This window comes from Mustela putorius, unplaced genomic scaffold, assembly GCF_011764305.1.
Source record: "Mustela putorius furo isolate JIRA1106 unplaced genomic scaffold, ASM1176430v1.1 tig00003869_pilon_pilon_pilon, whole genome shotgun sequence".
In the NCBI taxonomy this organism is placed as follows: domain Eukaryota; kingdom Metazoa; phylum Chordata; class Mammalia; order Carnivora; family Mustelidae; genus Mustela; species Mustela putorius.
In genome coordinates, this window is record NW_025422021.1 from 33737501 (window position 1) to 33761057 (window position 23557).

Genomic DNA, 23557 nt, shown 5'->3' on the forward strand with positions numbered 1-23557 from the left:
CTAAGGCCTCCCAGCACTTCACTAGGGTAGCCGTTGTGCAGCATGCACCCTATGAGTCTGTGGGGAACGCCAGTGTGCCGCCCGTGAAGGTGGAATTCTCCCTGACTGACTACAGCTCCAAGGAGAAACTGGTGGACTTTCTCCACAGAAGAATGACACAGCTGCAGGGGACCAGGGACCTGGGCAGTGCCATTGAATACACCATAGAGAACGTCTTTGAAAGTGCCCCCAACCCACGGGACATGAAGATCATGGTTCTGATGCTGACGGGTGAGGTGGAGAAAGAGCAGCTGGAAGAGGCCCAGAGGGTCATCTTGCAGGCCAAATGCAAGGGTTACTTCTTCGTGATTCTCAGCATTGGCAGGAAGGTGAACATCAAGGAGGTATACGGCTTTGCCAGCGAGCCAAATGACGTCTTCTTCAAACTACTGGATAAGTCAACTGAACTCAATGAAGAGCCTCTGATGCGCTTTGGGAGGTTGTTACCATCCTTTGTCAGCAGTAAGTCCTAAATCAGACAGTGTGGGTTGGTCCAGGGCTTTCTGCCAGCTCGTAGCCTTGGGCTCTCTGGGACATGAGGCTACGGAGAAGGTGTCTGGTGTACTGACGCTGACTTGTTCATTTATTCAACACATACGTATTGACACCTTCCATGTCACAGGCAGCCTTTAGAGGCCAGGTTGGCCGTGAACACATGGAAATCCTGTCCTTGTTCACTCATTTTTTCAACCAAATTGGACTGGCATCTCTCAGCCATAGACCCTCTGTTCCTGAGAGTGAACATGGGTCAAGTGCACATTGTGCATGATGTCATTTAAGTGGGGAAGCTCTTCAAAGGTCTTGTGTTGATCTGGGCTTAGCCACAACCCCCACACTTAGAAACCCTGAACCTATGCTGATGTGACTCTCCTCCCCGTTTAGTGACAAACCTACATTCATCTTCAAAGCAAATCCCTAGCTGCCCCTACTCACCATGAATGCTCCCCACTCCCAAGGCTTTGTCATCCTTAACCTGGGCACTAACTACTTATCTATTCCGTGGCCTGCTGTTATTCCTTCGTGGCCTGTGTTCCTGGTAGACTGGATGGTTCTTGAGGAGATGCATTGATTTTCCTGTGCTGCAGGGCCCAGCACAGTACATAGCCAGCCCCAAGGCAGCATGGGAATGTATCTAACTTCTGAGGGAGCTCTAGAAGTTAGGGAGGAACATGTATGTACAGAGAGTTTATTACTCACGGTAAAGGTGAGGCCCATGAAAACTGTGTTCACATTTGTGAAGGCCTGTCCCTCAAAAGCATTAGAGAAAAAACATGAAGTGAAAGTGAGGCAGCAAGTTCACCCCGGGGCCACTGTCACTACCTTTTGAATATTAAAAACAATTGTATTAAACACAACATTGAGAAAACAGAAGAAGTAATTTGGTTACCATTTAATGTTCAAGGGCTTAGAACTTGTTCAACTCTGTGTTTGATTTTTCTTCTATTCTTGTCTCCTCCTTACATTGGGTAAATATTTTCTTCAATCCAATCACCCAAATATTGCCAAACAGAAGATTTTGGCTTGAGATGTTTTATGGGTCAAGGACCGTGGTGCTTAATGTTCAAATTTACTAAATGTAGCTTGTCTGGAGGAATGAATTAACTTAACAAATATTTATGGACTACCTGCTGTGTGATCCATTTAACTCATTAGCAGATTAATTTTAATTTGCATGGGACTCATGTGCACTTAATTTTTTTTTCCCCTGGGGCTCCTGGGTGGCTTAGTTCATTAAGTGTCTGCCTTTGGCTCAGGTCATGATCCCTGCCCAGGGTCCTGGGATTGAACCCCATGTCAGGCTCTCTGTCAGATAAATAAAAAATAGCATGGAGGACATGGGGAGATAGAGAGGAGAAGGGAGTTGGGGGAAATTGGAAGGGGAGGTGAACCATGAGAGACTATGGACTCTGAAAAACAATCTGAGGGTTTTGAAGGGGTGGGGGGTGGGGGGTCGGTGTACCAGGTGGTGGGTATTATAGAGGGCACGGATTGCATGGAGCACTGGGTGTGGTGCAAAAACAATGAATACTGTTATGCTGAAAATAAAAAATAAATTAAAAGAAATCTTTAAAAATTTTTTTCTGTTTCTTTCCAGGTGAAAATGCTTTTTACTTGTCCCCAGATATCAGGAAAGAGTGTGATTGGTTCCAAGGGGACCAACTGTCAATTAAGAACCCTGTGAAATTTGGTCACAAACAATTGTAAATATCATAATAATTGTCGTGAAAAGTACAGTGTAGAGAGAATGCAGAAGTTCCTTAGACAATGCCTAACCGTATGGGTAAAGACAATGAAATCCAGAAAATGTGACTTCCTAAAGGTCATGTGGAACATTCTTTCCAACCTGTTGTATCCATTTGCTTTGGTTGCAGACCAAACTCCCCAAAACTTAATGGCTGAAAGCAACTATTTATTTAATCTGTAGTTCTGTGGGTTAGCCGTTTTTCTTGGGCTCAGCTGGACAGTCTTCTGGCCTTGGCTGGGCTCACTTCTTTGTCTGTGGTCAGCAGCCTGCCTGCTGTGGATGGGGGTGCTGATGGTCTCAGCTGGTTGGCTTCCCTCTGCTCTATGTGGCCTCTCCTTCTCCAGGAGGGTGGGTTGGGGGTTTGCCTCCAGGTGGATGGGCGAGGTTCCATAAGAGAAGTCAGATGGCACGAGGACTCTTGAGGCCTGGGCTGGAGCCAGCACACTGGTACTTCTGCCATATTCCATTGGTCAATGCATGTCCAACAGCCAGCCTGGCTAGATTCAAGGGTTGGGGGCTTGACTCAGTGGGAGGCCTTGTCATAGCCAATTGTGAAGGGCATGGGGGCAAAAGGGGTGGGAAATTGGGGCCATGTGGTGAAATAGCCCACTACACCTGGTATCAATCCTACAGAAGGATTGAACTACATTAACCAAAAAATGGGCTCCAAATCTTAAAATGATTAGTGTTACAATAACACAGGTGATGGTGGTAACACTGGGAGGCAATGCACGTGTTCTCCTGAGAAAGCCAACGAGAGGGTGGGGGCTGGGGAACTTGTACCCACAGGAATGCTGGCCCAGCTCCATCTGTGGTACCAACTCCAGCATGGAGAGGTGGGCTGTGTGGCCATGTGACATAGGGTGAGGTGACGGGGACATGGTGGGCTGGAACTGAGCCCAGGCAATGTGCCAGCAGTTTGTCCACCTCAAGGGAGTGCCACAGACTGTCATGCTTGCTAGGTAGGAGATCTTTCTGACTGTAGCACCCGGAGGATGTGGACTTGACATCCTTGACAAACTAGTGTGGGGCTTACTCCTGGCTTGACCTCCAGAGTGGGGACAGAGAGCTCACCTCCATCTCTCACCCCTGAAATCTTCCAGCTCTTGCCCTTGTCCTTGAAGGCAGGCTCCGTGCTCAGCTGAGCAGACTGACTATCACCACTGAGGGTCCTGTGAGCTGGGTCCTGCTTGTCCAGGTCCAGAAGCTCTCTTCCTGGTCTTCGTTATCTTTGTGATTTTCTCTCAAACACTCTCTGAACCGTCTTCCACCTTATCTTCAGGAAAATAGGATGAACACTATAACCTAGTGTTTGAAGTTGTAGGACATCACCTTGGACATAGGCTGCTTGGGCCTTAGAGCAGTGGCCGACAACGAATCAGTGAGAGTCTGTCTCCGGACAATGACTGAAGGACACCTGGGTCTGGGCTGTTGCATCTGATTATGTGGCTGTGCTTTTCAGGGATTTGTAATAGATCAAAAAATTGTGAAAAATACCACAACACCTGCAAAATAATGTAAACAAATATACACAGTAAGCTCTGGGAAGGGAAGCACATGCTGACTTAATCACTTGGAGCTCAATGCGGCATTTTGTTGTGTGGATACTTTCTTAGAATGAGAGTAGCTATTAACTGGTTTCGTTTAATTTTTGGTGTATATGCTTCAGTTGGTCAATTTTAAAAATTATTATTGTTAATGATAATAACATAATATTTATTATGTCTCATAAATTAAAAGCAAGATGTCAGGTATATTTATAGTACAATATAGCCTTCATTTTTAATGATTCTATTACTTTATATGCATTTCAATATTGTTTCCATGTCACAGATTCTAAAAGGAATTTAATGTACGTGATATTATCTGTAAAACATAAAAACTACTGCATGCGTTTTGATAAAGCAGCAAAGTTCATGTAACTCGTGGGAATTATGTTTTTGTAAATTTTAGAGAGTAGGCAAAACTATGTATAGATTGAAATGATATTTAATTTGTTTTAACAGAAATATCCCGAATAATGTAACTTCAAGTCCTACATCCAAACTAGTGACCACCACAAAGCCAGTGACCACCACAGAACCAGTGACCACCACGACCAAGCCGGTGACCACCACGACAAAGCCAGTGACCGTGGTAAACCTACCGGCCTCAAAGCCAGCTGCCGCAAAGCCAGCCCCACCCAAACCACCTGCTGTGAGACCTGTGGCCTCGAGGCCCGTGGCCACCAAACCTGAGACCACCAAGACAGCCACAGTCAAACCTGCAGTGGCCTCAAAGCTGGCAGCCGCAAAGTCAGTGGCCCCAAAGCCAGCTGCTGTAAGGCCTCCCACTGTAGCCAGACCAGTGGCCACCAAGCCTGAGACCCCCAAGCCCCAGGCAGCCAAACCGGCAGCCACCAAACCAGTCTCTGCTAAGCCTGCAGGTAAGAAAGCATGCTCAGGGCTGCCAGCGAGGGGCATTCTCGTTTCCTGTGTTCACGGTGTGCCCCCTGAAGCCTGTTTATAAATCACGTGAAATGCAGTCATTGATCCAGGATTTGTACCTCTGGATGATGTACTTGAGAAGACGCTGGTCAGAGCACACAATTATCAAAACATTGTTTTTTTTGTTTTTGTTTTTTTCCTGTTAGAAAGCAGTTTTTCTCTTCCTCTCTGAGGCTCATGAGCTCCACACAAAGAGCAGGTGGGATGAGTCTCCCACCTTCTGCTGCCTCTTTCCCCCCTGCGCAGGCCAAGCCCCAAACCCTGCCTCCGAGTGGGGCAGAAGCACATTCCTACAGGAAAAGTCCCATGCAGCACACTGTGGGAATTGTGGGGTGCTCCGTTGAGCTGACCGGCAGCTCAGAGCCTTCCCCTCCGAGACTGAATATGTGTTAATGCTGTCCATGGGGGAAACATTTTCTAGATGGAGTTAGATATGAGGATGGGTGGGCTTCCAGAGACTCAGAGTTAGTTATTTTGTTCTTTCCTCCGGATGCGGGAATATACTAGAGAGCCACAAACCATACGGAAAGGTGAAGGCAGAATGTATATGTTTGTGAAAAGGTGGAAATTGTCTTCCTTCAATGATCAGACAGGAAGCAAGGATTCCTTAAAAAGAATTTCCGTTCATGTCCTAAAGTTTTGCGACTTTGTGCATTTTAAACGATGGGACTCATTCTGTCTTGAATGCTTGCCCGTGTCTTTTCAAAGTCTTTCCTGAACAGGAGCGATGCTCAGTAGAAAAGGAATAGATCTGTACCTTGCTGAGAAATAAGGAGAGGATGCATTCCATTTTTCATGGATATTGGTAGCTTCCAACACTAATGTTCCTGGGGAGCTCGAACAAGAAATTGGTGCCCTGCTCACCTAAATTTCTGTTTTGTTGCCTGCCGATTCATCTCTTTGCATTGCTGTCTGTTGCCTGTGTGTCACAGTCATGTGGAGCTTTAAGCTTTATCTCTGTACTGTGCTTCACCTGTCTTTCAGTGAAGGCATCCCGAGAGGTCCAGGTATCCGACATCACCGAGAACAGCGCCAGGCTCCGCTGGGAGAGGCCCGAGCCCCCCAGCCCTTACTTTTATGACCTCACTGTCACGTCGGCCCATGACCAGTCCCTGGTGCTGCGGCAGAACCTGTCGGTGACGGAGCGTGCCATCGGGGGCCTGCTTGCCGGCCACACGTATCACATAGCTGTGGTCTGCTACTTGAAGTCACAGGTCAGAGCCACCTACCAAGGAAGCTTCAGCACAAGTGAGTACACGGTCAGCCCCGAACACTCGGCCCCCGATTTCCATGTGCAACATCAAACAGGACATAAAGGGGACAATTCTGATTCACTGAGTCTGAAATAACAAGGTTAGAGCAAATCCTGGGTGTATTTGGGGTATGCCCAGGTTCAGAAATTAACACAACGGAAGGTGGGGTTCCTTGGGGTCCCGAGATACTTCATGGAGGAAGCCAGATCCATCTGGCCCAAGGGCAGCCCCTACTATGAGAGAAAGAAGTAGGTTCATGGGTCCTGGCTGGGGTCTCAATCCCCCTCCATGACCGTGTTTCTGAAGTATGTCTCCACGTTCAGTGAGCAGAGTACCACCGAGACTCTGGCTCCTCAGAGTCACCGAGTCCGTGCAATCTTACCACCCCAAGGCCAAGGGATGTCTATGGCCACTGTGCAATGGGGCTCAGCGTGCCCCTCCCTAGTTCACCATGCTGGGGTCTGCCCTCTGTGGCTCTGCCCTCTGTGTCCTATTGTCCCTCTGGCTCCTTTGTGGCACCGAGACCTGAGACCTACTCTTGCATGCATTCTAGTCTCTGTTATTATTCACACCCCTGATCTTTCAGGGTTCTCCCAGATTCCCCCAACCCCCTTCTTCTTGACCCGTGCTTCTCCTGGGATGCAAAGGGGTCCACATTCCTTTCCCTGGGGTCAGTGTCACTAAGATCAAGGAACTCTGCCTGAGGAAAGGGAATTCCCAGCAGTCACCATGTAATCCATGAAGATAGGAGTGCAAAGACCCTTCAACCCCAGGTCTCTTTTTTTCATGGATGGAAGCAGAAGTGGTTATGTGGGAAATTTTCAGAGATTTCCTCCATTTGCTTGTTGAGATGAGTGGAACTTGCTTACGACAGACATCCTTAGTGTCTATAGAGACTTGGCAGGTGTTGCCCTCATGTGAGCTGTTCACCTGGTAAGGCTGCTTGCCTCGGTCCCTGAGAATTCCTAAGCCCTTTAGCTTCTGGGTTTCCTACTGGTTGCACTTGTTTTCTTTTCTAGAGAAAGTTCAGCTTCCCTCTCTACAAGCAAGATCGGCTTCTAGTTCAACCATCAATCTCATGGTGAGCACGGAACCGGTGGCTGGTGGTGAGACAGGTGAGTTGTGAGAGTAATAAGTCCATTAACAGCACTAAGAGCCTCCTTTCAGACCTTCTCAAACCTTTGAAACTTGGATTCTAGGTTGTCTGCTGGGGTTCTAATTCTCAGGCAAGCCTGACTTCTATGGGAAAGTTCCCAATGGGCTCTCTCTGTGGCCCAATGTGGTCTTATTCTGCATAGTCCAAGTTGTAAATGGTCACTTTCCTTTCCTGTCACCAGACTCTTCAAGAAAACTAGATGGGAATTGCTTTGGGGCTGGAGCCAAGAATTCATGTGTGTCTTGATCAGATTCCCTGTTACTCCTATTGGGGTTGGAGCTGATTTATGGCTTGTGATGCTGGAAGCATAGGAACTTGCCCCCTCAGTGACTTAATCTAATAACAACTGCTTAAAAGAACACAAAACAGATTAGGACACGTGAAATAAGTGGGTTTGGAAGTGACCCCTGGGGTGGACATTCTGATCCTAATTCCCTAAGCACACAACCTGCCTTAGTCTATCATCCCCATGTCTGCGTGCCTGAGCCTGAATGTGTGCACATTTCAATCAGTGGTGGGTTGTACCTGTTTCTGGAACAGAGAGCTGTTTACATGTTTTTGTTCATGGGCAGTGGGACCTTGCGACTCTGTGTGACCTCAGCCCTCATTCAGTGGAATGTGAGCTTGGAGTGTTCACCCATGAGAGACTGGTTATTGATACAGTTAATACGCTCTGTTTATGGGTGTCCTGCAAAAGATGTTGGCAGTAATATCCAAAGTCAAAATTTCATGGGCATTTGCATACTGTATTGTTTTATGGGCCCCAAAGCCAAAGACTTTCACTCACTGGGGACAAGTCCTTGTTCTTTAATGTACTGTCCACTGTCCCGAGGAGGAAGGCATTCCTCTTTACAGTGTTTCCTTCTGTAATTGACTCTGACCAAAGGCATTTACTGAGGCTTGCTGCTTTGGGGCTGGATTTAAAAGCCCTTTTCTTCTCTGTACACACTGCCTTGCCAGAAGCCCCGGCACACTGCTTTCTAGGCCTTTCTTCAGGATTCCTCATGTTTCTCTTTCCTCTGTAAGTTTTTAAAATGATGTCTGTTTCTTCATCTTACCCTTTCTGTGGAGACTGTGTCCTGTCCCATCTGTGTTTACACAAAACTGGATGATTTCTGACTCCACACATCCATCTCTTTGGGGCACTTGGGGGGAGAGACCTCTTGATTCTTTTAGTTGTTTCTGAAGAGAATCTTCTCTGTTACTAGAATATTCTATTCCATCAAGAAGCTTCCCTTATAGACATGTCTGTGTGTACAGCTGTATTTATTATCTGTATCTGTATGTGTATTTATATTCTGTCTCTACATCTGTGTCCATCTGTCTGTCCAGCAACCTTAGTTCAGCTGCATCTAGACTGACATGTGGCATCAAGAGTTACTAGAGAGAAACCAAGTCACAGCAGGAATTGTGGAACTATTACACACATAGATGTGTAATTACTCTAAGCCAATAAATAACTTATAAAACTGAAAAGTATTTAAAATAACTCAATTTTGGACACAAGTTTAGGAATCGGTCTGTGGTAGAGACAGCTGTGTGTTTTTCAAACTCCTGCAGCCTTCCTGTTGGAAGGATTGACAGAAGAGCAAGACATTCTCTTCTCTCAATCTAAATTTATGGGAATGATTCAGGAATTCAAGGTAGACTGAGTAATTTAAACTTGAACTTGTTAGGGGCTGTTGAAAAAGATTTTGTACAAACTTTTAATGTTCTAATTTTCAACTCAAACTAACACAATGGGAAGTAGGGTTAGGGATGGAGAAGATACCCAAGTCTCTACAGAAGCAGTCTTCTGAGTCCTGTATCAGGAGACTGTGAATGAGCCTTTGTCCCTTGCACTGGGACACCTGCAGCTCCTAACCCACTCCCGCTCCCTGCCTGAGTCCCCTGCATGGTGACTGGGTTCCCACCATGGCGCTTGAACTCAGACAGAAGCTGCAAAGAACTCACTAGGATTTCCCCCCAAATATGGTCAGGACAGAAATTATAACTTCAAAGTCACTGTGCTCCTGTTTCCCCCCCTCACTGGGAATGTTACCCCTCCCAGAGTGTAGGAAATACAAAATTCCTGTGAATCCAGTGCTTCATTGAGGGAAAATGACTTCGAGTAAGTTCCATGGTGAGCTTTGGGCATGTTTCTGGTTTTCTTATGTGTGGTCCAGAATGGACACAAATATATAAACAGTATTTAGTTAATATAAAAAAAGTAATCTTTAAACAAGAATCTGGCTGGGCTGTTACGTTTGTTGTTTAAGACTGAGTCATAGGTTCAGACTTAAGAAAGTCCTTTTAATCCAGACCTTTTTACCACTTTGGTCTCTTCTCACCATGTGGCAGGGAAAAGGTTTTTTGTCGGGGGGGTGAGGGGCTTGTGAGTCTTTCATGGTTACAAGTAGTTAGATACAGATGATCCTAACCTTTCTCTTTCATGGTGGTTACTATGTAACCTCAAGCCCAGAACTTAGAGGTTTTGAACCCTTCCCTGCGTGGGCACATGCATAGCTGTGTGTTTCCCAGCTAGGGATTCAAGTTAGTGTGAAGATGTAACTTGCTTTTTGAAAATTTAATTTCAGTTAGCCAACATATAGTAAGTACATCATGAGTTTCAGTGATTCATCAGTTGCCTACTGCATGCCATGCTCAAGAACAAGGCCCTTAGTCAGCACCCCTCGCCCCATAGTAAGAAAATAGCACTTTGCTGGAGAAGGCCCTTCATACACATTTGCTCAATGAATATATGTAGGTGTGCACGTGCACGGCATTTTTGGGAGCTCTTTTCGAAGGAAATGTTTAAATCTCACAATGGAATTGGGAGTCAAAATCAGGAGGTGAAAGCTTCCCCTCTCTCCCAGCCTCCTCTCCCTCCCCCACTTCCCTGCTACAATGAAGTCGTCTTGGGAATTTTCCCCAGGGAGAAAAACATTTCTATGACATTCATATTTTTGTAGGTAGAAAAAGAGTGATAATGAATCACTTTATAAAGTTAACTTTTTAAAAATACACTAGCTGGGGGTGGGAGGTTAGGATAGGGTGGCTGGTTTATGAACATTGGGGAAGGTGTGTGCTATAGTGAGGGCTGTGAAATATGTAAGCCTGATGATTCACAGACCTGTATCCCTGGGGCAGATAATACATTATATATATATATATATATATAGTATTCATGCCCAGTAGTGGCTTGTGTATTTTGCATCCAAAGATCAATTACCATACTATGCACTATTTCTCCAAAGATGTATTTTCTTGATAATGCAGGCAAAATTAAATTTAAAAGCTAATTTTTATCTGTTGACATGAGTGCAGTTTAATTGAACTGGTTAATTAGAAGCATGGCTTGTAGTTACAGAGATGTGTCCATGTCCCAGGATTAAATGTTAGATACTTTTCCTTGTCTTTTTTTTTTTTAAACTTCTATGAATAAAAATTCTCTGGGGTTTGATTCTACCTTAAGGAACTGTAGTTTGTTATAGCCTAGCACTTTGGATTTAGAACACATGGTGACCAGTGTTTGAATCTATGTAGGGATTTGTGGGTGAATCCTTATGAAATGTAAAGTCCTCTGTCCATGTCACCCGATGGAGAGGAAGAAGAGTGAACAGTTTTACATCTTGACTTTTTGTTGGTATAGGAAATTGTTGGACAATTTAGAAACTATGCTTAACAGATATTCCTTTATTAGGCCCTCTTTGTTTGATGTAGACACATACTGGGAGGGGCTAGTGAGGGCATCCTTTGTCCCACAGATAAGGTCTTGTCCTCTTCAGCATTGAGTATTTGTGTACCAGGAAGGCCTGGATTTTGAGGGGAAGGTTGATGACAGTGACAGACTGATGGCATCATTACTCACCACTCAGGATTCTAGGCTTTGCAATATTACACAAGTCCATTTTAAATGGTTAGTACTTGCATTTTCTTCAGCCCAAGCAAAACAAATCCCCACATTCCAAAAAATCCCATCCTATATTATGCTTTTCTCAGGATCTAAAAGAATCACATCCACTTTTCTGTGATGCATTTGCTGCCTGTAAGGGCAGTTAGCAACAACGAAACCAAGCTTTCAGCAATTCTCACAGCCTTTAAAACCTATAGGCATGCCGGTGCCCCTTTTGTTGTGGCTAGCTTTGGGACTGCTACAGAGTTGCTAATTTTGGCTTTAGGTTTTTGAGCACATTTCCTTCATCCTTGTTTTTGGCTAAAGAGGACTTGGATAGATATTTTCTATGGATATCACTGCTAACAGAAAGACTCCGAAGTTTCTAAACAACACACAGTTCTCCTTTCTCAGAAAATTAACTTTTTCCAATATTACATAGAGAATTCTAAGTTATTGGCTTGCCCCATATGTATTGGAGAAGTTTCAATGCAGAAGAGAGCCCAGATAACTCCCTGAATGTATAACATTCTTTTTTACTTATTCTAGAAATTAACAATCTGTAGAAATAACCACTTTGGTCAGGTGTTAGTGAGCCAATCACATAGCTCTGAAGGAAGTTCTTCAATGTTTTACTTATTTTATTGATTCTAAGATTCAATATTTTCCCCTAGTAAGACTTCTAAAATTGAAGTGCGACTCACAGTTGATGACATGACATGCTTTTGACAGTGTTTTGTCCTACTTAGGGGGATATAAAATAATAGTGCACATTGAAATTAAGATAGCTTAGATTGGATGAAATACAGCATTTGGATGACTGTGTTCCAGTCTGTCACATTGGCTGGCACAAAATGGCCTAGTGAGGAAAATAGATGACTTTATGTTAATGCTCATTTATAGAATGAACTTAACCTCACAGATTGAGGTCAACTAAACAGCTATAAATATTTTCCCTGCTTGGTAGAAGAGAAATAACCTTTCCAAGGCTGTTAGTTTGCTGTTGTATGAAGATGTGTCTTTATCAATGGCGATATTTGGATTATGAGGAGGATCACAGGGTATTTGCCATTTTTTTATTGTGAAATATAAAAATGCTAAAAAATAAAAATCCATTGGTCAAGATGTAAAAAAAGCAAAGGACCCTCCCCCCCCAAACCTTAACCACAGTCATGTTCAAAATAAGGTTAAAATACAAAGTTTCCTCTGTACCCTTTGACCCAGCTTATGCTCAGATGTAGACTCAGGCATTCACTCATTCAGGCAAATCATACCTGCTTCTGTGGCTGGAAGAACCTGATTCCACATCAACTATGCTGGGTCTATTAAACCTCCTTATGTTTGAAACCATTAAATGAATGAGGAGCATATTTACACATATTTACAATTGTAGCATAAACACTCACCCCTCCATTCCATACACCAATTATGCTCAAGGAGGCACTTAAATACCAGTCACTTGTTGGTTTGGAAGATGTCCAAGCAGATAACTTTTAAAATGCTGCTCTTAGACACTATAGAAATCTCAAAACTATATTAAAAAAAGGGGGCAAAATTTTTCAATGGAATACATTTTCTTTTTCAAAGTGTAATATCATAGGTAGTCTTTGTTGAGAATCCACAATATATGGGAAAGCACAAGAAAACATTCGTTGCAATGCTAATGACCACTGTTAATGACCCGATCAATATCTTTCCTGATTTCCATGAATACGATGCTTGGGCATGCTCACACACGCCTGAACGCGAACTTGTCTTTGTGACAAAAATAGACTGTGTTTCTGAGGGTGCCTTGCACTCCATGGTTCTGTTCTAGGATTCCTAGGATGGTTCCTGAAACTTTTGTGAACAGCTGGGATTCCCTGGAAGGGTTTTCTAGACATTGTGCTGGTCTCTGTTTCTCCTTGTGTTTGGATGCTCATGGATGTCCAGTGACCAGTCACCATTTCACCAGAAAGTTTAACCAGATGGTGATTGGCATCAGGCAGCTCCTCAAGTCTGTCTCTCCTCCCCCATTTATTTATCTAATAATTTTATTTAATTTATTTAATAATTTATTTAATAATTTTCTGCATAACAGTATTTTTTAAATTAAATTAATTTTCAGAAAACCAGTATTCATTATTTTTTCACCACACCCAGTGCTCCATGCAATCCATGCCCTCTATAATACCCACCACCTTGTACCCCAACCTCCCACCCCCCTGCCACTTCAAACACCTCAGATTGTTTTTCAGAGTCCATAGTCTCTCATGATTCACCTCCCCTTCCAATTTACCCCAACTCCCTTCTCCTCTCCATCTCCCGATGTCCTCCATGTTATTTGTTATGCTTCACAAATAAGTGAAACCATATGATAATTGACTCTCTCTGCTTGACTTATTTCACCCAGCATAATCTCTTCTAGTCCTGTCCATGTTGCTACAAAAGTTGGGTGTTCATCCTTTCTGATGGAGGCATAATACTCCATAGTGTATATGGACCACATCTTCCTTACCCATTCGTCCGTTGAAGGGCATCTTGGTTCTTTCCATGGTTTGGCGACCGTGGCCATTGCTGCTATAAACATTGGGGTACAGATGAACCTTCTTTTCACAACATCTGTATCTTTGGGGTAAATACCCAGGAGTGCCATTGCAGGGTCATAGGGAAATTCTATTTTTCATTTCTTGAGGAATCTCCACACTGTTCTCCAAAGAGGCTGCACCAACTTGCATTCCCACCAACAGTGGAAGAGGGTTCCCCTTTCTCCACATCCTCTCCAACACATGTTGTTTCTTATTTTGTCAATTTTGGCCATTCTAACTGGTGTAAGGTGATATTTCAATGTGGTTTTAATTTGAATCTCCCTGAGGGCTAGTGATGATGAACATTTTTTCATGTGTCTGCTAGCCATTTGTATGTCTTTATTGGAGAAGTGTCTGTTCATATCTTCTGCCCATTTTTTGATATGTTTGCCTGTTTCGTGTGTGTTGAGTTTGAGGAGTTCATTATAGATCCTGGATACCAACCTTTTGTCTGTACTGTCATTTGCAAATATCTTCTCCCATTCCATGGGTTGCCTCTTTGTTCCCCACCCCCCTGGGTTCTTTCGATTTATTTGTCAAATGAGGGGATTAACCTAAATGATCTCCAAACTCCATCAATTTACTGGTTATTTCTTTTTCTTTCTTTCTTTTTTTAAAAATTTTTTCAATTTAGTTATTTTCAGAAAAACAGTATTCATTATTTTTTCACCACACCCAGTGTTCCATGCAATCCATGCCCTCTATAATACCCACCACCTGGTACCCCAACCTCCCACACCCCTGCCACTTCAAACACCTCAGATTGCTTTTCAGAGTCCATAGTCTCTCATGATTCACCTCCCCTTCCAATTTACCCCAACTCCCTTCTCCTCTCTAACACCCCTTGTCCTCCATGATATTTGTTATGCTCCACAAATAAGTGAAACCATATGATAGTTGACTCTCTCTGCTTGACTGATTTCACTCAGCATAATCTCTTCCAGTCCCGTCCATGTTGCTACAAAAGTTGGGTTTCATCCTTTCTGATGGAGGCATAATACTGGAAGATGTGGTCCATATACACTATGGAGTATTATGCCTCTTTGTTTTTTTGACTGTTTCCTTTGCTGTGCTTTTGATTTTGATGAAGTCCCAAAAGTTTATTTTTGCTTTTGTTTCCTTTGCCTTTGGAGACATATCTTGAAAGAAGCTGCTGTGGCTGATATTGAAGAGATTACTGCCTATGTTCTCCTCTAGGATTCTGATGGATTCCTGTCTCACGTTGAGGTCTTTTATCCATTTTGAGTTTATCTTTGTGTACGGTGTAAGAGAATGGTCGAGTTTCATTCTTCTACTTATAGCTGTCCAGTTTTCCCAGCATTTATTGAAGAGACTCTCTTTTTTCCATGGTATATTTTTTCCTGTTTTGTTGAAGATTAATTGACCATAGAGTTGAGGGTCTATATCTGGGCTCTCTACTCTGTTCCACTGGTCTATGTGTCTGTTTTTATGCCAATACCATGCTGTCTTGGTGATCACAGCTTTGTAATAAAGCTTGAAATCAGGTAACGTGATGCCCCCAGCTTTATTTTTGTTTTTCAACATTTCCTTAGCAATTCGGGGTCTCTTCTGATTCCATACCAATTTCTGGATTATTTGCTCCAGCTCTTTGAAGAATACCAGTGGAATTTTGATCGGCATGGCATTAAAAGTATAGATTGCTCTAGGCAGTATAGACATTTTAACAATGTTTATTCTTCTGATCCAAGAGCATGGAATGGTCTTCCATCTTTTTGTGCCTTCTTCAATTTCTTTCATGAGTGTTCTGTAGTTCCTCAAGTACAGATTCTTTACCTCTTTGGTTAGGTTTATTCCCAGGTATCTTATGATTCTTGGTGCTATAGTAAATGGAATCAATTCTCTAATTTCCCTTTCTGTGTTTTCATTGTTAGTGTATAAGAAAGCCACTGATTTCTGCACATTGACTTTGTATCCTGCCACATTGCTGAACTGCTGTATGAGTTCTAGTAGTTTGGGGGTGGAGTCTTTTGGGTTTTCCATATAAAGAATCATGTCATCTGAGAATAGAGAGAGTTTGACTTCTTCATTGCCAATTTGGATACCTTTTATTTCTCTTTGTTGTCTGATTGCTGTTTATAGGACTTCTAATACTATGTTGAACAAGAGTGGTGAAAGTGGACATCCTTGTCTTGTTCCTGATCTCAACAGGAAGGCTGCAAGCTTTTTCCCATTGAGGATGATATTTGCTGTGGGTCTTTCATAGATTTGATGAGGTTCAGGAATGTTCCCTCTATCCCTATACTTTGAAGTGTTTTAATCAGGAATGGATGCTGGATTTTGTCAAATGCTTTTTCTGCATCAATTGAGAGGACCATGTGGTTCTTCTCTCTATGCATAACAGTATTTTTAAGATGAAGTGTATTTACATTATTCTGGGCAAAAGTGAATCAGGAATGGTTAATGACCATTGTCACTCCCTCTTGTCCTTTTGGCTCCTCTTGAGTTCTCAATATAAGGAAGAGAAAATTAGCACATGGGCAGCCAGACCACACTCTCACACTGGAGAGGACCCCAGGCTCCCTCCAGGCTGTGCTCATTTTGGAGAGAGCTTGTGAGCAACTGTTGTATCCAAAGACTTGTTCTGGGGAGAAGCTCAATGAAGTCCTTCAAACCACATGTCTTTGGACACAAGACATTTTTATTTTTGTGTCTTTTAAATGGTTGTTTTAGCATAGACACAGCATTGGTAAGTGCAGTCTGCAGGGCGTGTCCCGGAAACCAAGATGATGGGAATTTAAAAGTACAAGGCTTCTTAAGGATCAAACATTCCATTTTCATGCTTAAAAATGAAGAATCCCATGTTTCAGTCTTTTTAGAGTGTGGGGCCCTCATGAATACATTTCTCGTGCTCTACCAGATTTCTGCATGTCCACAGTGCCAGCACCCTGTGCCATGCTGGTGAACCCTATGGGGTCTTAGCAGCAACCATCACTGGCACCAAGGGTGTGGGATACAAGGGCAAGAGTTTGGGGCTGGACATAAAGGGCACAAATCCCAGGAAGCCAGAAAGCAACCAGTCAGGGAGCAGAGTGTCCTTTCATTGGGTGGCCTCAAGCTGTGTGTCCTTGGGTCTGGGAAAACTCGTATCCGTTTCAGGAGTATGCAGGAGAGTGGGAACAGAATGGCCGAACATAGGTGGCCAGGACTGAGAGCATTTGGAACAAAGATGGAATGAACATGAACCATGCAGGGGATGCTAGGGGGAGAGAAAAGAGGGGAAAGGTTACTATTTGGTCTGAGCTTTCCACTAATAGGGGAATCCACTGGCAAACAAGGGGTAAGCTTTGGTGGTAGAATAATTTTGCCTTGCTCTGTCCCCTGCATGACATTTCTGGAAAGCAAGGCATTTTCCTTCAGTTGGCTGAAAACTTTTTTCAAGTGGAAAAAAGTTGTTTTCCTAAATTGTCATCATTTCATTCTGGACTCATTGGTTCTTCCAAGTACCTTCTGGTTTTCTGGGCCTCTGAGAGGGTCTACAGTTAGGAGCTACTGTGGAACCCCCAGTCTTTGTGTCTGCATCATGGCCTCCCCAGGTGATCAGGGGGTGTTTTAGGCCAGTGCTGAGCCTCAGTCCTGGGTACCTCTGAGTCTGGTCCATGATGGTTGACCCAAGTTTGATTCTCTAGTCCAAGACCTTGGTTTATTTTTTTACTTCTTGGTGCAATCAGATCTGCAGGCGCTCACAACTTCTGCAGCTGAGGGCAACCCACAGGGGAAGGAACAGAGGCCCATGGAGATGTCAACCCTGCGGGGCGGTGGCGGGGGGCGGGGGGCGGTGACTCTGGCACGTTGGCTATTCCCATAAACATGCAGCATCATCCACTCCAGGGACTTCTGTTGAAGGAAGGTTTACGGTTTTCAAACTTTTGGATAATGGTTGACAGTAATGCTTCTCTTTCCCAGCATGATCTGGAATTTGCCAGAAAACTCTGTAAACAGACATTTTACTGTGGAAGGCATCATGGAGAGAATGTAGCTTCTACTTTGCAGCTGGATGTTTCAGAAGTATGCATTTAAAACATAAACTTCCTTAACTGGAAAAAGAATGCTTCTGTGTCTTCAAAATAACTTTTCTCTGTGATATTTTTGCCATCATGGGTTTTAGATCAGTGGTAACACTTCTTTTACTTGTTTAATTTGGCTACTCTCAAAGGCCTTCAGCTACACATACACACACACACACACGCGCACGCACACACACAAATGCACAGATTTAAAAAGGATTTTTCTTTTCCACTTTAACTTTTATTCTCCTTCTGCTTGTCTTGTCATGAAATGTATGGCTTTATTTATTTATTTTTTATTTTTTTTAAATGTTTTATTTTTTATAAACATATATTTTTATCCCCAGGGGTACAGGTCTGTGAATCGCCAGGTTTACACACTTCACAGCACTCACCAAAGCACATACCCTCCCCAATGTCCATAACCCCAACCCCCTTCTCCCAACCCCCCTCCCCCCAGCAACCCTCAGTTTGTTTTGTGAGATTAAGAGTCACTTATGGTTTGTCTCCCTCCCAATCCCATCTTGTTTCATTGATTCTTCTCCTACCCACTTAAGCCCCCATGTTGCATCACCACTTCCTCATATCAGGGAGATCATATGATAGTTGTCTTTCTCTGCTTGACTTATTTCGCTAAGCATGATACGCTCTAGTGTATGGCTTTATTTTTGAACTATATTCTGACAGAGTGTAGTTGCTACTTTGCCGAGGAGTAGAAAATGACATAGTTTTTATTAAGATTTAGTTCCTTCTAACTGGTGTAAGGTGATATCTCAATGTGGTTTTAATTTGAATCTCCCTGATGGGTTTGAAGTGGTGGGGTGGGGGGTCGGAGGTTGGGGGAATCAGGTGGTGGGTATCGGAGCAGGCACAGATTGCATGGAGCACTGGGTGTGGTGCAAAAATAATGAGTACTGTTATGCTGAAGATAAATAAAAAATAAAAAATTAAAAAAAAAAGATGTAGTTCCTTCAATGGGGCTTTAATAGCGAAGGAACTGGAAAACAAATGGCCCCATGACTGGAAAGAGAAAACACAGTTCATTTCATCTGAAATTATCCGATAATGAAGGCTTGCATTTGGGATTGGAGGGAAGTTAGCGAGGTCCTTCCATCAAGGTCATTGTATTATTGCCTTTATTGAGAATTACATGCAATCCCACAGCCGGGGTGGAGGCAAGGCCTGGCGAGGCTAAGAGGGTCTCCCTCCTCAAAACTCTCCTCCTTGCTCTGAACAGCCTTGTGTCGAGACCTTCAGCCGCATGCACTGAGGGCATAGTCCCTTTTGTGTCCTAATGAATACTCTTTTCTCATCCTGTTATTAAAGACATATGTAAGTTGCCCAAAGAAGAAGGAACTTGCAGGAAATTCATGTTAAAATGGTACTATGATGTGGAGACCAAAAGCTGCATGAGATTCTGGTACGGAGGTTGCAGTGGCAACGAAAACAGATTTAATTCACAGAAAGAATGTGAAACGGTTTGCGCTCCTGGTAAGTGACCGGTGATTCTTTTGATCTGTGGCTTTTGTAAGTCAGAGAAGAGATCCAGGCTAATTTTTCACCTTGTGAAGATATTTGAATGACAATGATTATGAGAGCTGTGACAGAGGAGGTGGATGTTATCTTTAGATAAGGAAGATAATTCAAATAAAACACAGGAAATTCATTTTCTGAATAATCGTTATTTCCTAAAAACATATTTGTATACTTGGATTCTTGCCAATGAGGGAAGACACACCCGACTATTCCTCCATCTTCATCTTTAAATAATTAGGCTTCCTCTAAACACTGCTGTTTACACTGGGGCCACCCACTGTCACCATGGCGCTGGCCAACTTGACTGCTGATACGAGAGCCTGGCCAGAGCCTGAATGGGAAGAGTACAGGGTGTGCAAAGGCCCTGGGGCCGGGCAAGGCAGCAAACTCGCTCACACTGCACACGAGGCCCTGAACCTGGGCCAGGGAGGGCCAGGTGAGCTGTGAAAGACACTCAGCAAAAAAGCGAGATAAGGGAGGAAAACCAGAGGCTGTAGGACAATTTTCATGAGAAACACCATGTCCTTTTTGGTCAGTAACTTCGCTTTTCCCTTGCACTTCTTTCTCACCCTCCCTCATCTGCCCCGTCCATCAACGCTCAGCCCTCGTCAACCCTGGAGTCATCGCTGCCATGGGGACCTAAGTGTGGTCGACTAGTAGCACATACCTCTTGAAGAAGAAGGAGTCAGCCGTTGCAACTCGTCTCTGTAGAAGCTCTGGGTATAGACTTCCTCGCACTGTTCCATTTCCTGCTTTGATTTACAATCGAACTTGGGAGGAGCCATTCTGCCGCATGACCCATCAATATGGTGCTAAATGTGTCTGTGGACCCAACCCTCTCTGTCTCTGGGCAGTTATATCGTATACTTTGAACGTCGTGTAATAGTTAGCCATGGCCGGTGTTCATGTGAACATTTCTATAAACTCCGACTCCCCCTGGAGTTTCACACTCTGCCTGTTTCGGGCACATGTAAGGTCTAGGATGGAACTCCACATTTCACCGCCATCTGTATACTTCTGCTTGGTTTATTTCTTCCCTCTCCAGTAAGCACGACTTTAGATGGAAAGCCTTGTATGGTGAAGAAAGAAGAGTCCAACTTTTTTGTTTTTGTTTTTTTTAACTTCCCTAATTTCCTAGATTAGATCTCAAGCTAAGTTTCCTTTTCTAAAGCCTCTAACAAATGACCTAGTTTTAGAAGGAAGCAAAATCCCTAAATCTTTGTGCACTGTTGTGGGACCAATGCCTTCATTAAAGAATGAAAAGAAAGTCATAATAGAGAATATTTTTGGCATTCCTCTAATGTTGTGATTATTATTTTATTTTTTTTTTTTTTTGGTGCAGGGTGGGGGAGGGTGTTTAATTTTAATTTTAAAAATTTTAGGAATTTATACAAAGAAACTTTTTAATAAAGTATATTGAAAGTGTCATGGGTTTGGTGTTACTGGCTGTCCTATTTCCATAGCACCTGCTGTCATGAGGACCCCAGGCTGGAGGAGTGTGGCCCAGCCCACCACCACCCTTTTGTTTCTAGGGGAGGGACAAGGCTGTTTTATCATGGGGTGCAGGGTGACTGGGGCTCAGCCCACTAGCATGGCAGCTCTTTGTGGCCCTGTGGTGCCTTCCCTGCTTAGGACCCTTTCTGGAATCTTCATGATCTTCAGATCCAGGAGGCTTTTATCCTGTGCTCTACCTTCTAGTTGGACCCACAGTCTTGACCTCCTTACCTGCATCCTCTTTAAAGTGACTGTTTCCAAGGGTTGGGTTGGTTCCCACCCCGCAGGGGCTGAGAGATGGGGCACAGTTGGCCAGGACACCCTAACCTTCTTCTGGAGTCTCAAAGACAAAGCATAAAGTCTTTTTGTTTTGTTTTGTTTTTCCTTAAAGACCTTTTTCTCCTGTCTTCAGAAGTAACACAAGAAACAAATAAATACGTATTTAGGTAGCACCTGAAGCCCACTTAGGAAAGAAACTGAATTAGTTTGATTAATCACATGTACTCTGACCAATGCTCCAGTCAAAGCTGTAGGGAACTTGGATGTTGGTGGAACTGCTTTATGTCAGATGGGGGAGGAATTTGTCTGTTAATCTACAGAGAGAAAGAAGAGGAGGTCAGAGGGTGTGCAGAGCTCCCTGTGATCCACTCCCTGTGACTTCCATCCAGATCTTTAGTTGAACTTCCTAAATCCTCAAAATGTACTCAGTGTGGCCCCATCTGCCTAGAAACTGGTAGAATCACTGAGCTCTGTGCCCCTATCAAGTTGGGGAAGAGACAGAGAAATAGAAGGTGGGGTGGACAGAGGAAACCCCTGCTGGGAATTTGCAGAAATTTGAGGGAGGACTCGGGACTTCAGAGGACACTGGGGATGTGAGTTTCCTTGTCTTTGTGGGACTGAGAGAGGCTGGCTGGACATCAGGGCAGCTTCAGGGAAACTAGAAATCTTTGGAAACTCCTAAGACACTCTCACCAGCAGGGCACCTTTGCTTACATCCTGCACAGAACTCCCATAGGGTTTCTTTCTCTACCCCTGTTCTGGGTGAGTGACATGCCAAGAATCATGACTCTGAAAAACAATCTGAGGGGTTTGAAGTGGCGGGGGGGTGGGTGGGAGGTTGGGGTACCAGGTGGTAGTTATTATAGAGGGCATGGATTACATGGAGCACTGGGTGTGGTGAAAAAAATAATGAATACTGTTATGCTGAAAATAAATAAATTTAATTAAAAAAAAATCATGCTGGCCCCTTCTCATCTTAAAGGATCCCTCTTTTGGATTAAGGCCAACCTAGGGGACTTACAAAGAGCTCAGAGACATCCATGAATTCTCTTTAAATGGATGGATAGTCAACCTGGGTGGGAAATGTGCTTTCTGGGACTTTCTCAGGGATGGTTGCTCCAAAGTTCCCTAGCTCCAGAGGAAAGACTCCCTTTCCAGAGTTTTACCTTCTCATAGTTCTGGAGGCTGGACATCCAAAATTGAGGAGTTGGTCAAGCCATGCTAACCCTGAAATCTGTAAAAAATCCCTCTTGCTTCTTTGCTTTCCAGTGACCACTTAGTTTGTACCTGCATCCCCCTGATTCTGACCCTGTCTACACACAGCTCTCTCCTCATAATGACATCAGTCATATGGGATTAAGGGCCTGCCTACTGCAGGGTGACCTCCTTATTTATCTGTGATGATCTTATTTCCATATATCCTGATGTACTGGGGGATTAGGACTTCTGACTTATCCTTTCTTTGTGGGGGGGAGGAGGTACACCACCATTGAGCTCATAAGACCATGTTATAATTTCTGATAACCTGCTCCCCACTTGGTCACTATGCAGCTAGCGCCTGCAAGGGCTTTCAGCTGAATCTTATCACTTTCTAGTCACTTTTGGTCATATAAGCTATCTCTAATGGGTCTTACGGGTGGGTTCCCTTCATTTTAAATCTTAAATACCAGATAGTCTTTTGCTGTGAACCCCAGTGCCGGCTAGACTCATGGTGCTGAGTGGAGTTGGAGTGGAGATGTCCATGGCTTTTTCTCTTCCCCATTCCTCCTCATCCTCCAGGCCTGTGGAGTTCCGTGTGCAGCACCCTCTGGGCTTCCGGGGTCAGGCTGGCTCTCTGCTGCTGCCTTGCCCTGCCTTGGGCTACCTCTGCAGCAGGGTCCCCAGGCTGGCTCTCTGGAGACACATATTCGTTCTCAGGGGGAAACTGGAGGTCCTAGTTTCCTGCCCCTTCTTGCCACACTTCCTGCCCCTTCTGCCACCCTAGGAAGTGAGTCCCTTCCTTTCCCCATGGGAGGCAAAAGAAGCAAGAACTGCTTTGCCCTCTAAAGACTGCCATAACAGGTGCCATGGTCCTCTTCTGCCTCAGTAGTGACTGTAGAGTCCTCAGGGCATTGTGCTCTGAGCTTGGCCCTTGAAGATCCACTCTGAGAAGGTAGGTATCTGCCAGGCAGGCAACACCAGCCTCTAGTAGAAATGCAATAAGAGTGCGCTGGGCCCTTTTGTGATGGGCTAAACATTGCACTTCCCCCTTCTCCTCAGGGGGCATCTAGAAGGAAGACTCACACTCAAGGCACACCAGTAGCCTGTGAAGTTCCTTAGCGACAAATGGACATTTCACTGAAGACCCTTTGAGGGGTCTGGAGAGAAGTTTCTCACATATTCTGCGGTTTACTTCATACAAATGCCCTTGGACAAGCTGCCTCTGCTCCAGAGGTCTTCACCCCCAGCAGTTGCCTCAAGTATCCCCCTCCTCTTACCTCACCCCGTTTCTTGTAATCCTCCATGTCCACAGCAGTTTCGGTCCTCTCCTTGGTGTGGGCACTTTGGATGGGAAAACAAAAGCCCAGAAGCTGGGGAATGGTGGGTGTCATGCATCTGGCCTT

The 23557-nt window shown here is 44.2% G+C and overlaps 1 protein-coding gene across 7 annotated transcripts in view; it reads left to right on the forward strand.

Annotated features, from left to right (window-relative positions):
• The window catches only part of COL6A3 (collagen type VI alpha 3 chain), an 81606-nt gene extending 61154 nt beyond the window's left edge, over positions 1 to 20452 (forward strand). For all 7 annotated transcript variants that reach the window (XM_045066871.1, XM_004743674.3, XM_004743675.3 and 4 more), the window contains 7 exons: positions 1 to 501; positions 2135 to 2240; positions 4291 to 4709; positions 5755 to 6018; positions 7043 to 7138; positions 18972 to 19136; positions 19784 to 20452. The exon at positions 1 to 501 is cut by the window's left edge and continues 198 nt beyond it. In XM_045066871.1, the coding sequence (XP_044922806.1) occupies positions 1 to 501; positions 2135 to 2240; positions 4291 to 4709; positions 5755 to 6018; positions 7043 to 7138; positions 18972 to 19136; positions 19784 to 19824 (1592 nt within the window). In that variant the 3' untranslated portion in view covers positions 19825 to 20452. The remainder of the gene's footprint in view (positions 502 to 2134; positions 2241 to 4290; positions 4710 to 5754; positions 6019 to 7042; positions 7139 to 18971; positions 19137 to 19783) is intronic.
• Positions 20453 to 23557: the final 3105 nt, after the last annotated feature.